The sequence below is a fragment of the Neopsephotus bourkii genome, unplaced genomic scaffold, assembly GCF_033783945.1.
Source record: "Neopsephotus bourkii isolate Nb327-2 ecotype Australia unplaced genomic scaffold, CSIRO-AGI_Nbou_v1 NB_1761, whole genome shotgun sequence".
Taxonomy (NCBI): Eukaryota; Metazoa; Chordata; class Aves; order Psittaciformes; family Psittacidae; genus Neopsephotus; species Neopsephotus bourkii.
In genome coordinates, this window is record NW_026902235.1 from 735,437 (window position 1) to 752,274 (window position 16,838).

At 58.4% G+C, this 16,838-nt stretch overlaps 1 protein-coding gene across 8 annotated transcripts in view; it reads right to left on the reverse strand.

The window, feature by feature from the left end:
- Positions 1 to 3,061: 3,061 nt before the first annotated feature.
- Positions 3,062 to 16,838, reverse strand: part of RGS3 (regulator of G protein signaling 3) — a 76,012-nt gene continuing 62,235 nt past the window's right edge. For 6 of the 8 annotated variants that reach the window (XM_061377972.1, XM_061377975.1, XM_061377974.1 and 3 more), the window contains 6 exons: positions 12,413 to 13,042; positions 9,073 to 9,146; positions 5,768 to 5,869; positions 5,136 to 5,197; positions 4,390 to 4,556; positions 3,062 to 4,310 (listed from right to left, as the gene is read on the reverse strand). In XM_061377972.1, the coding sequence (XP_061233956.1) occupies positions 4,125 to 4,310; positions 4,390 to 4,556; positions 5,136 to 5,197; positions 5,768 to 5,869; positions 9,073 to 9,146; positions 12,413 to 13,042 (1,221 nt within the window). In that variant the 3' untranslated portion in view covers positions 3,062 to 4,124. Of the gene's footprint in view, positions 4,311 to 4,389; positions 4,557 to 5,135; positions 5,198 to 5,767; positions 5,870 to 5,969; positions 6,218 to 7,824; positions 9,028 to 9,072; positions 9,147 to 12,412; positions 13,043 to 16,838 lie in introns of those variants that run through there. The other 2 variants (XM_061377979.1, XM_061377978.1) reach the window with 2 other exon arrangements.

Genomic DNA, 16,838 nt, shown 5'->3' on the forward strand with positions numbered 1-16,838 from the left:
CACCCTGCTCAGAAAGCTGCTGGGGGTTATCAGGAGCAGCCAAGCTCTTAGTCGGTTATCCAAGGTTCCCGCCTGGAGCTCCACCATGGAACAACCAGTCTTTGTCTGCACGGCAGGGATGGGAGTTGGGGTTGGTTGGGTTTGGTTTGGGGACTTTTGCTTCCACCAGGTTCAATAAGGGCTGGGGGTGCTGAGGTCTGTTTCAGGGCTCTCGTCCTTCCAGGTGGTGACGCAGGAGCTGGGCTCTGAAAACCATATGGGGAAATTGAGGGGTGTCTCTGCAGTGTGACGAGGGGTCCCAGCTCGGCACTGCTCTGTGTGCGGTGTCATCCTGCCCGGGGAGCTACAAGTAGCAATGCCCAGATGTGGTGGGACACTGGCACAGGGTGCCCAGAGAAGCTGTGGCTGCCCCATCCCTGGCAGTGTTCAAGGCCAGGTTGGACACAGGGGCTTGGAGCAAGCTGCTCCAGTGGAAGGGGTCCCTGCCTGTGGCAGGAGTTGGAGCTGGATGGGCTTTAAGGCTCCTTCCAGAACAATCCATCCTACAAGTCTATTAAACCATGATGTTAAACCCAGGACCTTAGGATGTTTTTCCCAGCAGTCTTACCCTTTTCCACCTACGGGGTCACAGCATTTTTTGAACCTAACAAAGCATTCGGCACCTGCTGGTGATGATTCCCATTTTCCTGTTTAAATGCTCTCCCTGGGCTGCTTTTCCTCATGGCTGCCTTCAGCTTGGTGATCTTCATCCTGCACATGAACCAAGATCACCCGCGCCTCCGTGGACTTTACCCTGTTTGCACACGACAACCACGGCTGAGTTGTGACAACTTGCAACTGAGCAACCACTCATTTCTAGCCCTGAGATAAACCCTTGCTATCTGCTCAGATAAGGTCCACGCCAGCATCCTCCCTACTGCAGAAGGCACGAGTTTCTGCATTTGCATTGCCATTGACAACTCACTAACTTCTTCCTTTCACATCTGTTGCAGCCTGGTTAGATTTTGTCTTGGACATCTTATTTTATGGTAAATAAGGACAGAAATCGTAGAATCCCAGCCTGTTTGTGTTGGAAGGGACCTTAAGGCTCATCCAGCTCCAACCCCTGCCACGGGCAGGGACACCTTCCACTAGAGCAGCTTGCTCGAAGCCCCTGTGTCCAACCTGGCCTTGAACACTGCCAGGGATGGGGCAGCCACAGCTTCCCTGGGCTACCAAGTTGTGTTTTAAGCTAAGTACCCCTGTAACAGTCCCACTAGCCCTCCATATCTTAATCTCAGCTGCAAAAATTGCTGCTCAGGGCAGTGGGGCTGTATCTCCATCACAACCAACGTCCCCCCATAACAAGCTCCCTCCATGAGCTGACCCAGTTCCCATTCATAAACTGGGTTCCTCAAACCCTTCACTCTGCAGCACAATGTCCAGCTCCTCTCCTGCAGCACAGAGAGGACAAAGCTGTGGCGCTGGTGTCACCGCAGGGTCCATGATGAGACCTGTCCTCCTGCAGAGAGCACAGCACCACAGGGCACAAGCATGGAGCATCCCCACCTCCCACCCCAGCCCGGCCTCTCCTGCAATCCAGCGCCTCCCAGCACGCAGGGTTGGAGCTGTGGTGTTTGCAGAGTGACTCAGGCCAACCTGGCAGTGAATTCTGCTACAGCAATAACCCAACTGGTGTCACTCGCACAGGGCAGTTCCGTTTTCTCCAGGGAGTCACCCCAGGTCCCCATTCCTTCACCTTTTGCCTGCAGGCACTGGTGGCACTTACTCATACAGCAGGTTCCCACGTGTCCCACAGCAGCTCCAGGCCTTGCTGCCTGCCCTGCTGGATGGGCTCGGGTAAGTCACATAAGGAAGGTGTGTTATAAGCTCAAAACCAGGCGCGGATGTGCAGGTTGGATGCTCCTGGGCATCACCAACAGCCTCAGGAGGGCCCGCTGGCCCTGGCCTCCAGAGAGGAGGTAACAGCAGGTACCGAGCTGCCAAGTACCTGCAAAGCCCCATGAGCCGAGTCCCCTGCATGAGACATGGGAAGTGGGGACCAACACGACCCTGCAGTCAGAGTGTCCTGACACTGATGGGCTGGGGATGTGAGAGGAGATCAAGAGAATGTGGGTGATGGAGAGAGAGGGGAACTGCAAGAAAATTTGTGTTGAGGCCACATATGAAGGGAAATGCTCCTGGCTGGGGAGGAGAGGAGATGAAGGCTCCCAACAGGACAGGAGGAAGAGGAGGGCCTGGCTTAGAGGAGCCAGTTGGGGTGACCATGGCAGTGCTTGCAGGGAGAATGCACTGACCTGATGGGTCCCAGCAGCTCTAGGATGCAGGCATCCCACTACCCTGCTGCCTCCAGCCAACCCCCAAGGGATCCCCTCAGCTCTGCCTCAGTTTCCCCCGCTGGCCATCACGTGCTGTGAGTTTAAAGAGGGAAACACACAGCTCCCAAATAGAGATCTTATCTGCCAGGGAGAGCTGTGCCTGCATGGGATTGCTGGGGCAGCTGCATCACCTCCACACCACACACAGCCCCACACGGTTCCCTGACACCATAAACACATCCTAAGCCATCTGAAGCCGACCACAAGCAGGTGGCACAAGACATTTCAGCCACCAAACGCGCCATGAACAGCCCTTACAAAACATTCTCATCTTAAACCAGAGCTGTCAGAGCGCTGCCTTTCCCAGGGGAGGAGCAGCCCTGCCAGCCAGGACCTGAAATAGCACTGCTGGGCTCTCTGATGCTTGTTTTGGTGTGTCCCAGGGCGACCCGGAGCTACACTCGGTCACTTGTGTTTCTGGGCATTTCCATGCTCAGAGGCTGGTGCTCTGCTGTGTTTAAACAGTGAACCCTGTCCCTGGGAACAGTCTCATTTTGGGCAAAGCTCTCTGTGTTCCTGCAGGGCTACACCCGGCCATGGCCTCACAAAACCCAGCTCAGAAATCCAGGGAGCCAGAGTTTCCCATCTTTAGCCACGCAGCAACAGGAGTTTACACTTCCCCGGTGAAGAAGGGGATGCCTGCTCTGCCAGTGCCGAGAAACACGTCAGGAAGAAAAGGCAGCTACAAGACATGATATTCTCCTTTTATTTACCTATGACCATGACAATGTATTTTTGCCAGCTGCAGAGATGTTTGCACTGTAAACTGGGTGCCTGGAGGCAGGCAGTCCGTCCAGCTAAGCCAGGGTCAGCAGTAACCCCCGCTCCTCAGAACACATATTGTTATCCAGAGTAAGGAGAGCATCTGGTCCACGGAGCTGCTTTTCTCCATCACCAAACCCTCCGTCGTCAGGGCATGATATATACACCAGGCTCCCCCAGCGGCCCGCTGCCAGGGAATGGGTTTGTCGGGTAAACCCGAACTCAGACAACGCTGTACGCACTCAGAAACTAAAAAGCATCCACTCGAGCGGAGAACCCGCCGCGACACACACAAATATTGCACTTGTCATTTCAGACCGGGAAAGGACACGAGGGTTTCCTATGACACAGCAACGCGTCCAGCTACGGGAGGTCAATAAATAAACCAGGGGTGGGAGCAGGAGGTGGCTGGCCTCACACACCTCCAGTGCAGGGGAAGGACCCGGCTTCCGCTGCTCTCAGGGGGACCCACCACGAGCAAAGGAAGCGCCGGGCTCCTGGGATATAACTGCTCCGGGAGGCATCGCCGGCATGGGAAGCACAGCAGCATCCTGGGGCTGGTCCAGTTCACAAGTCTCATATCCAGGGATATAAGGTGGTGCTGTTGTCCCCTTGCCGGAGCCCTATGCAGAAGTCCTCATCCTCAAGCTGGGATCACTCGTCACCTTCCAGCCATGCTGGCAGCTCGGGCGCCTGCTTCACAGTAATGACGGGAGCTGCCCTCCTGGCTAAAATCCATGCCGGAGTCACTCCGAAGGCATCGTACCAGCAATGGTGAGACGGGGCGATGGAGCAGTACCAGACTGCTGGGCTTGTTGGTCCCCTCGGCCCCATGCTCGGTGCCTTCAGCTGCCCCACACCCGTCCACTGCAGGAATACATTTGGGGCCACAACGGCAGCTCCCGCTATCCCCCAGGAAAGCCTCTGCCGCCCGATTCCATGTAAACACTCAGCTCCCAGCCTGCCCCGAGAGAGTCCTTGGGCCTACAGTGGGGAGCTGGCTTTCTTCTGGTTAATTATGTCCAAGTACAAGTCGGAGCGCAGGAAGCGGGGGTACGAGTCCTTCTCCATGAGCCCGTAAATCCTCTTCTGCGCGAGGTCGAAGCAGCTGCGGGTGATGTTCTGCAGGTTCTCCTTGGTGTGCTCCCGCGTGTAGGAGTCCAGGTTGACCTGTGGGCACAGAGACCAGCGCTGGTGAGCAGCTCCCCGTGCCGTGGAGCCACACACCAGCACAGGAGCCAGCCCTCACCTCCTTGCAGGACTGGATGGCGATGTACTCAGCAAAGATCTTCTTGGCCTTGGAGACCATCTTGGACTGGGACTTGATCTTCTTGAACTCCTCACAGGCCAGCCAGAACTCCAGGTTCTCCTCGCTGAACTCGGTGCGCAGGAAGGCCCTAAAGGCAGCGAGCCCATCTGTGGGGACACAGGCACATCTCTACTCCCAGCTCACACATGGGGAATGGCCCCACAAGACCCTCAGCCCAGCAACCTTGCAAAGGTGCAGCCTCAGCTGCCTCCACACAGTGCCCTAAAACCCCTCAAGAGCCCCTGGACAAAGCAGGCAGCGGTGGCATCGCCAGTGCAAGCTCGGCCACGCAATCCATCCGTGTGCTGAATCCCCAGTTCTCAGCCCTGCTGCATGCATGGGGCGAGGACTCCCTTGCTGTCCCTATGGGAGCTGGGTGTAGGATGTGACCATGATGTGGGGTGCCCCACACAAGAGGGGGAATAGTCTAAAGCAACTCCTGCTTCATAGACCAGGCAGAGACAGGAACTGCTGCTTTTTTCTCCCTGAGAGGGGATGCAGCCTCAAGCCCTGGCTCCCCCAGCCCCTGCACCAGACAGGAGCAGAAGGGGTGCAGGCAAGGGGCAGCCTCATTTCCCTTTGTCTACCCCAAACACCGGAAGGGATTAACAGAGGAAATCCCTGCTCTAGCCACGCACATGTCCGGATACTCCCCCAGCAGCAAACAGAGTCGGTCACACACTTACATTTGTGCAGCAGCAGCTTCTCCAGGGAGTCCCCCCACTTGAGAGCTTCCTCGGGAGTGGGCCTGCAGGAGGACAAAGTATTGGCAAGGTGAGGCTGTGACAGCCACCGCCGGTAACAGCACCGCGTGTGCCCCGGCTCCAGCACTGCACAGAGACCGACGGAGGGCTCCGCACCGGGCAGCACAGCAGGGGAAGGAAAACTCTGCCCTTAGACTGGCAGGAGGACACCTCGCCCCGCAGCGCTCTGTGCGCTGGGATCGGCGGTGTCGGAGCCAGGAGCGGCTGCGTGTGAGCAGAGAGGGCTCGACTCCAGCTGCTGGAGCATCTCCAGGGAAAAGCGGTTTTTCAACCCGCCCTCCGGCCAGTTAAAGTTTCTCGTAGAGGCGCTGCGGAAAGCAGCCATCAGGTAAATTTCCAGCCCAAGCTGCCGCCTCCCGGGCACGGAGCTTCCCCCGCCTCGGCACAGGTTTTAGCCAACAGACGCCTTTCAGTGCTCCTCCAGAAACAAAACCGGCCTGTCCGCAGCTTGCCCCAGCAGGGTGGCCCCAGCCTCGCTGGAGGCGATGCTCAGCCCGACCACAGCTTGTCCCCAGGCCCCCCCGATCCCCGTGCCCCCCGCTCGCAGCACTTACTTGAGTGACTTGAGCACTTTGTCCAGCTTCCCGGAGGGGTTGGCCCCGGGGGACTCGTTTCGCCGCCGAAAAATCCCCAGTCGGTTCTTCATGTCCTTGGCTCTAGGGGGGAAAGGAAGCTTTAGCAAGCGGGCGAGAGGCTGGGGGACACCCGGCACCGAGGGGACCCACCCTCAGCCTCAGCCCTGTGCCCACCACCTACTCCTTCATGGTGTGCCGGCGCTGCAGGCTGCCGTTGTGGGGTCTCTGCACGCCCAGCAGCATCTCGGCGTGGAACTCCAGCGGCTGGGGCTTGGAAAGGTCCCGGAAGAAGGGCATGCTCGCTGGGACGGGCCTCGCGGCGCTGCCGGCGCGGCCACACGCTGCGGAGCTCTGCCGCCAGCCCCGTGCGCGCTCCCGCCCGATGCGGCCGGCGCGGAAGTGGGAGGGCTCAGCCGGGGGAGCTTTAAACGCGGAGCGGGGCGGACCGGGACCGGGTGCGGGTGGGTGAGGGCTGTGGCAGCCCCGCTGCCGCCCGGGGGCTCCGGGGAACTCGAGGAAAGGTGGAAAAATCAACGGCGAGGGTGGAGAGCGGGGCCTTTGGGAGGCACCGGGGATTTACGAGGCTATTTATGGAGCGCAGGAAGCCTGGGGAAGGCAAAGGGGTTGGGAGCCCCCGTGTGACCCGCTGGTGCTCACACTGCTCCAGTGCCAGCAGAGGAGGGGCACAGCCATGGGGACATCTCCGTAAGGGGGTGACTGGTACCGGCAGCGTGTGGCACTGAGGGGCACGGACACCACACGGGTCCCTGGACGGGCACAGTGATGGACACCCGGGCACGGGGCTCCCTGTTCCCACCAGGACAAAGCGGGACCAAGATTTCTGGCAAGTGCAATGTGAAAATGAGAGCCCGCAGCCCCAGCCCCAGCCTGGCCCGGCGAGAAGCGGGGAGCAGGAGGTGGGAGAGGTGATGGGAGCAGACGATGCTGTCCCCTCGTGGCACGTTCCCTGCATGACACCACGGCACGAAGGGGCGCACGGGACACTGCGTGATCTGAGATGCTCATCCTGCACCAAGGCTGGTGGATGGGACCCAGGGTAGCTTGGCCAAGCCTCCCCCTGCAGCCTCTCACACCGAGCCATGGCCAGGGCTGGGGACATAAGAGGGGTTCAAGGCAAGGGTGTACCCCTATCCCTAGTTATGCTCTCTAGACACACAGCTCTCTCCCGTCCCAGGACGATAAAACACAGCAATCCACTGGGAATAAATGCAACAACCCCAGGGCTCAGTCGCACAAGGTGCTGAGCACCCTGAGCCATGGAAGGATTTAGAGGGCAATATCCCCTCCTAGTCCCCAGTGCATCCATGCCCTCATGGGGGGCACGGGGGGTTTCTCTGCCTTCACATCATCTGGGCTGTAGTCCCAGCAGGACACGTATCCTGCTGCTGCCAGCACTAACATGGGAAAAGCTGCTCCAAACACAGAGCCTCACACTCCAAACACCATCTGCCTCAAATTACCACGCAGCCAGCGATGCTGAGAGCTGAGCACCAGGCACCACATGGGACCGGCCACCCCACACAGCCCTCAGCAACAGCTCCAGCATGTTCCCAGCTCTGCGAGGCAGCCGCTGCAGCTCGGCACGGCTTTCAAAGCACTGAACAGCGCCTGTGTGTGTCCCCAGCACACGTGGGCTGCCGGCACCACAGCCCGAGCCCTGCGCACACCAGGCTGGGGGTGTTTCCCAGCTGGAATACACCAGGAGGCATCATCTAAGGAAGTTCACCAACTTAAACCCCCCTGTTCCCTTTGCACGTGCTTGCAAGTCAACAGCAAGCAGCACAAAACCAGACCACAGACACACAGAGCCCCAGCTGTATAACCTGCAGTATAAAATGCCACAGCAAAAATAATGTTCCATTAAAGAATCGCTGGTTTCTGCCTGGAGTTGCCCTTATAAAGTGACCAGCTCCCATCACAGCCATGAGGCCACATCCAGCACCATCACCCCATGCTGCTTCCACAGCATCCCCTGCAAAGCACATCACTCTTCCTCTCAGGATGCCGAGCCCTACCTCTCCAGGTATCTTTCGGAGAAGTCCACCATCGTGTGGCACATCGGGGGGTGCCGGCCGAGCCGCGGCGAGTGCCAAACCCCAGCCTCATGCACCATAAATAGTCCCTGCAGACGGCTGGCAACCCGGCTGCGCAGCCAATAGCCGGCCGGTGCGATGCAGGAGGCTCCCAGCGCATCTGCAGCCGGCTCAAGGTGAGGACAAAACCCTCCCCGCAGCCGTCCCTGACCCTGCGGGATGGAGCCCCCCCCACCAGCACCATTCCCCTGGCTCAACGCTGCAGCAGGGCACGGGAGGAGGGGGGGTGATGTCCCTGTGAGGGATTCATTTTAATTTCAATTGGGAGGGAAATAATGAAAAGAGCTAAAAATAGGCACCTGCAGCCAGGACACGCGGGGCAACAGTGCCGCTCGCTGGCAGGAGGCACATGTGTGGAGCTGTGCATCCTGGTGCACATCCAGCACGCTCTGCCTCCTCACACCCCCTGAGCTGCTCAAACCACGTGTGGCTTCTCCACCTGCTCTGAGCCCACATGAAGGACCCAGCTCCAGGAATCCCCGTGGCCGTGACACCCGGATGGATCCTGCACTGCAAACCCAGAGGTTGTTCCAAAACCATCCTCACTCATCCCCACCACTGCGCTTGCAGCTGTACTCGTGGGAAGCAAAGGCCACGGCTGCCTCGTCCTTGCCTGGACCCAGTTCTTGGCACCCCCAAAGCCTTACCTGGAGAGGCAGAGGGGCTGTGAGCATCCCTCAGCACTCGGTGCTCTCACCACACTGCCCATGTGCTGTGATGGTGGAGCCTGTCCCACAGTGGGAAACCTCCCGATTCCTCCTCCCTGCATGGGGCCAGTGGGAAGGAGGCCCCCAGCTCATGTTTCAGCACTTGCATGGCCTCTCCCTGAACTCAGCACCACCAAGGCAGAGCTCTGCCAGCTCTGGGAAGCTGCTTTCCCCATGGCACCAGCTGGAGCAGGCTCCTGTCTGCCAAAGCAAGGCCAAGAGGGGCTGCTCCCAGCCAGGTGTGTGATGCCCCATTACATCTCCCACCTCCTCCCTGAAAATCACAACTCCCTGTATGAAGCAAGACCTCAATTCACACTTGTCTTTGCTGCTTTCTCCCCAGAAAAGCCTGGGAGAACAAGATAGGGGGACCCTAAGGGCTTCCTGGACCACCACTGCTCAGCTGAAATGTTTGAGTGCCACAAACAGCCCTGGGACACTCTGATGTCAATGTGACACTTACAGGTTCCTGCTCCGTTTCTTGCGGGAGGTCTCATCCCTTTCGTCACAGCTGCATTCGGGGTCGGCTCTGCTCAGCTGGGGGGGAAAGAAAAACAGTGTCTGCATCATTGTGCCAGTGCATGGCCCCAGTGGCACCCCAAGGTCACCCACCAGCATTGCCAGCATTCCCCGTGGTCCCCACACCTGCACAGCCCAGAGCCACAGCATCCACAGCCCACAACCACAGCTGCCTGCAGCAATGCAATGGGACAAGCTCCTCTCCATCCTGGCATGGGGACTTACCTCCCCCCACTCATCCCATGCCCCCTTCAGTCTGTGGTGTTCCTGGGGCATCTGAGGAGACACCATGGATGGTGACCAGGAACCCCTCTGGGTTTGGGATGCTGACAGCAGGGAGAACACCTGCATCCATTCCTGATGCTCCCACTCCTGTTGTCCTGAGTGGGCAAAGGAATCCCTGCACAGCCTGCAGAGCACCTTGTCCCCGCCAGAACCAATGAGGGGCTCCCCAGCAGTCCCCAGCCAGGAAAAAACAGAACAGTTCACCCGTAACTGAACCATATCATGGGAGCTTTCAAGTTCAAGGAGCACCCAGAGGGCTCCACTCCTTGCCCAGCACCCCAGGGCAGCCTGAGCAAACCAAGGGGAGATGGGAGGCACTGCGAGCTCGGGGCAGCACCAGTGTAGCTTCTGAGCCTGGAGTCAGGCATGGGGACCCCTGGGGCCACTGTAGCTTCCCATTGGTGAATGAGACTGGAAGATGCTCTCAGCCAGCCCCGTATCCAGCTCATCCCTGCGCTGCCGGGGGCTGCAGGGCACTTCCCAGGATCGCCTCCCCGTGGGAACCGGCCGCGCAGCGCCGCAGCCCGGAGCTCGAGGCTTTGGACACTTCCTTCCATTCTGCGCCCTTGTTTCCGGAGTTTATCGGCCCCAAACAATGCAGCCCTTGCAAAGCAGCTTCCCCAGGCAGATAGGGCCCCGGCAGGCGGGCTGGCCGCGGCGACACGCAGCCGGAGCGCGCTTCCTGCCATTGTCCAGAGAGGCTCCGCCGTGCTCCGGGACAAAAGGCAGCAACGGAGCTCGCCCGAGGGGTCCCAGCGCTCCCAACCACTGCATGCTCTGCAAACAACCCCCTCCCGGCCCCACTGCGGGATGGGGGCAGCGGGAAGGGATGCTGGGCACCATGGTGTTAAAAGGGCCAACAAAGTGAGCCCCTCTGAAACGCTCCCAGAAGAGGAGAAACAACCAAGCACCTCGATGGATGCTGTGGCCCTGCCACTGAGGCCACCGGGTGCAGGTATCACCAGTGCTTGTCAAATTGGAGGGGATCTAGAGGGGAGCTGTGCATCAGTGCCTCGCTCCAGAAACCACAGCGGGCTTTATCAAACTAGTCCAAAGGCACAGCCCAACAGAAATCCCTCCAAAGTTTATCCAGGGGGATGGCAGCAGCACAAAACCCGATGCATGTGGTGGCCAGGCACCCTGCGCGCTGCAGCACTCAGGCATCCTATGTACATCAGCAGGGAGCTGCAGAGACACAGCAATGGGAGCAATGGGGGCAACCGGGCAGTGGGTTTAGGCACTGGCCATGCAGACCTTGCTGCTCCAGAGCTGGCAGCAGCAGCAAGTCCCGCAGCCCCACTGCACGGGCTCCAAAGCACCCTGCACCGGAGCAGTGCGACCCACGAGGAGCCCGGGTCACCCCTGCTGGAAAGCACCCCCGCGGGTCAGCCCAGGACGGGCACTGGGGGCTCTGGGACACGGTCCTTGGGTATCCCCCCCCGGCCCCGCAGCGCTGCACTCCGCTGCCGGCAGGGCTGCACGCTCCCGGCCGCACGCACAGCGGCACTGTGGAACCAGCGGAGCCGGCCCAAGCACCAGGCACGGCTGCTTGCTGTGTCCCTGCCAGAAAGGTCCTTTCTTGATAGGATCTGGGAAGGTTTCTGGACCCCGCAGCGCACAGCTGCTGCCATCAGAGGGTCTGGGCTACCCTACTGCACAGCAGCCCCGTCTGACCAGCCTGGATTAGAGATAAGGGCTCTCATCAGCCCAAAAAGCGCTCCAGGGAACAGCAGCAGAGGTGGCTCCTCAAGCAGCAAGAGGCTGGCAGGAAGAGGCTTAACCCCATCACAGGCTTAAACCCCCACCACACTGCATGCTGCGTGGCACACAGGGCTCTGTACCAACCCCTCCTGCCAAGGAGGCAGCACCATGGAGCACCATGCAATGTGGTCCTGCATTTTGCAAGGTGGTCCTGAGCAGCGTGACATGGTCCTGAGCTGTGTAGCATGACCCTGAGCCAACTAATACAGCCCTGATCACAGCAGCACACACAGCCACTGGTGGAGATGAAGCTGGGGTGAGCTTGGTTGGGCAGAGCAGGGTGCTGGGCTCTCAGCACCCAGTCAGGCTTCACCTGAACAAGCAGCACTTCCCAGGCACAACCTCTGCAATAGCACATTGGTTCCTGCAAAAGCACAGCCAAGGTGAGCTCTGCTCCACGGGTTTGTGAGCAGAGCCCCTGCTGCATGGCCCTCAACTGCTCTTGTTCTGCAGGGTCAGGAATCACTGCTGAGCGCAACCTTCTGAGATGGGCCCTTCACAAAGGACAGCAGCTCTCCAGGACATGGGACCCAAAGGATCTGGACACACCGGTGGGAGATGCCCACCCAGAGCAGCAGCACACTGACAAGCATCTCCCAGAGCTGACTGCCTGGGGCAGGGACATTCCTGGCCCCTCAGATGCCAGCTTTGCTGTGGCCATGAAGAGAGGGGTCACCTGTGTGCAGTTAACCCTCAACATAAGGACACGGAGCTGTTGGAGCAAGTCCAGAGGAGGCCACGAGGATGATCAGGGGTGGAGGAGCTCCCACAGGAGTCACCCTGAGAACATTGGGGCTGTTCAGCCTGGAGAAGAGAAGCTGCGTGGAGACCTCAGAGCAGCTTCCAGTGTCTGAAGGGGGCTACAAGGATGCTGGAGAGGGACTCTTCATTAGGGAATATGGCAACAGGACAAGGGGTGATGGGTTCAAACTGAAACAGTGGAAGGTCAGGTTAGATCTTAGGCAGAAGCTCTTCCCTGTGAGGGTGCTGAGGCGCTGGCACAGGGTGCCCAGAGAAGCTGTGGCTGCCCCATCCCTGGCAGTGTTCAAGGCCAGGTTGGACACAGGGGCTTGGAGCAAGCTGCTCCAGTGGAAGGGGTCCCTGCCTGTGGCAGGAGTTGGAGCTGGAGGAGCTTTAAGGTCTTCCCGACCCAAACCATTCCATGGCTCTATGCTGGTACACCTCCACCCCAGGAGCTCCCCATCACACAACCAAGCAGGACCCAGCAGGTCACGTACCTTCCTGTGGCCTGAGAACAGCAGCGTGAGCTGGTGGATGGAGCCCCCGTTCTTGGTGAGCTCTTTCTTGAGGGTCCTGGGGGAAGGCAGGGCCCAGTGAGCTGTGGTGCCCTGGCTGTCCAAGCAGTTGAGGGTGGTGTCGGAGGTGAAGCAGTGGCTCTTGGCCTCCTGCAGCAGGCTGCCCTCGCTGTGGGTGCGGCGCCGCAGGGAGCTCTGCACGCTCAGCGTGTATACAGGCTGACAGCCCGACGTCTCGATCATGCTGCTGCGCTTCACTTCGCTCCTCTCCAAGTACTGCTCATCCCCATCCTCCTCCTCATCATCCTCATCCTCATCCTCCTCGTCCTCCTCTTCATCCTCCTCCTCATCCTCACCATCCGTGGTGCTGCTCGCCATACCCGCTGCGCTCTGACTGAAGGTGCTGTCGAGCCGCAGCTCTGGGATGATGAAGGCTGGCAGGGTGCTGGGCTGCTCCTCTCCCCTCTTGGCAGCCACTGGCTGCTTTTCCAGCAGGAGAGGATCCTGGGTGGCTCCCAGAGCAGGCTCTGTGCATGGACGAGCATCACCTGCGGCCGCCTTCCTGTCCTCTGAGTGCATCTGCCCCGGCTTCTCAGCATCTGTCTCCAGCATCTGCCCAGAAGAGAAGATAAAGAAGGATGAGGTCAGAACCACTCCAAATCTCTCACCTGCACCTTCCTGGGGAGCCTTTCTGCTCCTAACATCCCAACCACAAGGCTGGCACCAATTTCTAGAGCCCTAATGGTGCTCTCAGCCAGGTGAGATGGCATCATCCCCATGTCCCCAGGTGGTGGCAGATCATCCAGCAGTCCCACAGCGCCCAGTCCTGGTCCTGATCCTGGAGCTCTGGGTTCCCCTACCAGCAGCAAGTCTGTGGTTATGGGGCAGGAGTGGGATGGGGCCTCCTGGCTCTCACCTCCAGCACCTGGCAGCACAGGTGGGTTGGAAGACAGCAGGAGCTGGTGGCAGGCAGCACAGCACGGCACAGCTGGGCTCAGCTCCAACCACAGAAGAAAGTAGTGAGAGAATGTAAGGGGCCTCAAAGCTCCTCCAGCTCCAACCCCTGCCACAGGCAGGGACCCCTTCCACTGGAGCAGCTTGCTCCAAGCCCCTGTGTCCAACCTGGCCTTGAACACTGCCAGGGATGGGGCAGCCACAGCTTCTCTGGGCACCCTGTGCCAGCGCCTCAGCACCCTCACAGGGAAGAGCTTCTGCCTAAGAGCTCAGCTCAGTCTCCCCTCGGGCAGGTTCAAGCCATTCCCCTTGGCCTGTCCCTACAGGCCCTTGTCCCAAGCCCCTCTCCAGGTTTCCTGCAGCCCCTTTAGGCACTGGAGCTGCTCTAAGGTCTCCCCTTCAGGAGCCTTCTCTTCTCCAGGCTGCCCCAGCCCAGCTCTCTCAGCCTGGCTCCAGAGCAGAGCTGCTCCAGCCCTTGTGGTCTTGCCCTTTTTTTGATGCCAAAGGTCCCCCTTCACACCTATGAGCATGAAGAGGAGCTGCTCTGTCCCCCTCCAGCCTGACTCATCACAGGCAGCGATCCAGCATCACTTGAACTGCCCCACTGAGTCTGAAGACTAAAATTCAGACTACCATGTCCTCAGCCCCATCTGCAACATCTCCCACCCCCAAAACAGCTGGATTTGGTGGGAGGCACAAAGCAAACGCTCAGTTTACCCCATCCCTGGGTCTCCTTCAGTTCTTCTATTGTAACCTCTTGTAAAAAGGGAACGCTCCCAGACCTGCCATGCAAGGATGCTCTTTGCACCAGCGCATGTTTTACTGATGCTGTTTGTGTCCTATTTGTATTGTAATCACTGTCATCAGTATTTCATGAAATAATTAGAGGAAAAACCCACACAGCCTCAGCTCATGCCCCCAAAGCCCTTCCCCTCCCAAGCAGCTCCCTATCTGCCCAGTCCTTCTGCTTAATATTGCTGGTTGCCCGCATCAGATAAGGCCCTAGAAGGAAATGAACAGGCTCCTTTAAAATGAGAGAGATTCAGGGATTAAATTAAACCCCTGCACTAATTCAATCAGAAGCTCTGGTGCTCTTCAGTGGCACGGAGGGTATGAGCACAGCCTCACCACGAGCAAGGTTTCCATCCTGGGCTGGAAGCATCACTGGGGGGGTGAAATCCTGTCCTTGCAGGAAGGGCTGTGGCTGAGCTCTGCTACACTTGACCGTGACGGGTGAAAGACAGGGGGAAAGCAGCAGCAATGCCATCACAGCCAGCCAACGAGCCTGATCACGGCTAGAGGCACCAGGGACTTCATCACCAGAGGCAAGGGTCACCTTGCTGCACAAAGCTGATTTGGGCCAGCAAGGACAGGGATGTGACCAGGTCTCCTTCTCACCATCACTGCAGGAGGAGGCAGCAGAATGAGGCACAGCTAATGCTGTCTGAGCAGGGAGGTGCTGTCCTTCCACTTCAAGGACTCATCCAAAACACCCCATGGTCTCACTGCAGCATGGGTCCTTGGCCAGCAGCACTAGCTCAGGAGGCCAATATCTGCTTCTCTCCATCCTCAGCGTATTGGTCTCACTGTTCTCAGCACCTGTCTATATCCTCAATATACAGGTTTCCATGTTCTCAGCATCTGCATCTTCCCATCCTCAGCATCTGGGTCCCTCTGTCCTCAGTGTGTTGGTCTTCCTATCCTCAGCATCTGGGTTTCCCTGTCCTGAAGGGGAAGGCCTGGGGGCTTTACTACATCCCCTCTGGAGGACCTCCCACTTCACTGTTTCAGTTTCTCAGTTTCTAAGTGGCCAAGGCAGCATGTCCCAAGAAGGGGAATAGAAAGCAGAAGGGCAAGAATGAGCTGCCTCCAAGCCCAGGATGGCATTCAGGGTGGTTTTAGGGGACGAGGATGGTAAGTATGAATCAGAGTAAAAGCAACAGAGTCCCTAACATTAAACAAGCCTCAAGACACCCCCAAAATGACAAACGTTGTCCTGCCTATTCCAGCATCCTCAGTCTCTGCACATGTAACCCTCTGCCCAGACACTGACTTTGAGCATCACCCCCCCTGCTCTCAGGCTGTATTTGCTCGGGGTTCCCCAGAACTCGCCAGATGTCAGTGAACAGAAGCAGGTTTGTCAGTGGGCTCTCAGCTTCGCCAGCATCCCTCTGAGTAACGCTCCCTTTCTGGTGTCCCGCAGCCGGGACTTCCAGCTGGGAAAACACCAGCCCAGAGCCAGCCCCGCGGTGAGCTGCAGCCTGCGCTGGCTTCCCCTGCTGCTGCCAGAGGTGCTCTGATGGGCAGCATCCCCTTCAATGCCCAGCTTGGCGAGGGCAGGGATGGTTTTGAGGCTTCAGCTTCATATGTCAAGAACTCTGCTCCTCGCAGTCATGGAGCCATGTGGCTCAAGTAACACCCGGGTACAAGAAAATGGAATTCAGCCTTTCCTGGCTGCTGATGCGGATGCTTAGGTTCTGCAATGCTCATCTTCCTCTTGCAGTAAGTGAGGAAGAGGAGGCTAAACAAGCCTTGGAGCACTGCACCGCACCCAGGCAACTCCTCAGCCTCAGAGAATCCCAGCCTGGTTGGGGTTGGAAGGGTCCTTAAAGCCCATTCAGCTCCAACCCCTGCCACAGGCAGGGACACCTTCCACTGGAGCAGCTTGCTCCAAGCCCCTGTGTCCAACCTGGCCTTGAACACTGACAGGGATGGGGCAATCAGGGATTGGGAAAAGCAGAAAAGTCCCTGCAGGTAACAGACTGTTGGACATGGAGGTGAACAGGAGAGCAATGGCTGTGCTGCTCTGACTGTGCTCTCCCCCCGGGAGAAGCCAATGGACCTCCCGGGATCCAGCTGTCAGAGCTGCTCCCATGGGCTGTCCCCACACCTTGGCAGTCCCATCCTCTGTGTGCCCCATGGAGGAGCCTCTCTGGCTCCTGCTGCCCTTCAATCTATCCTTGCTCAAAGGTGCCTCACCTGTCCCCAGAAGCATTGAACTCCATTGGAATGAGACCAAGTCCCTCTCAGGGGGATTTTGGGAAGGACGTAGCCAGCTTTACTGCTGGCAGTGTGTTCCCTGTGCAGAGGTAACATCCCTCCCCAGGGCAGATGGGATGTGGGGAAAACAGCACCTCCATCACCCAGGGAAACATCAGTGCTTCCAAAGCTGAATAAAAACATCACCATTTCAGTCCTTAACAGGGACAAACTGAGCCATCAGATCAGAAACTTCTAATTGGCCCTGTGACATGCTACCATAACCATTGGTGAGAGCTGCAGCACCTCGAGACTTCAAATGTGACCACGAGGAACATGAAGAACGCGGCTAGAGGAAGAGGCATCTAATACACAGCACGGGGCTGAGAGGAACGAAAAGAAGCCAGAAACACAAAGCAGAACTGGAGAAAAACCTCATGGGAGTCACCTGAAAGTCCTCACAAGGAGAATCCCC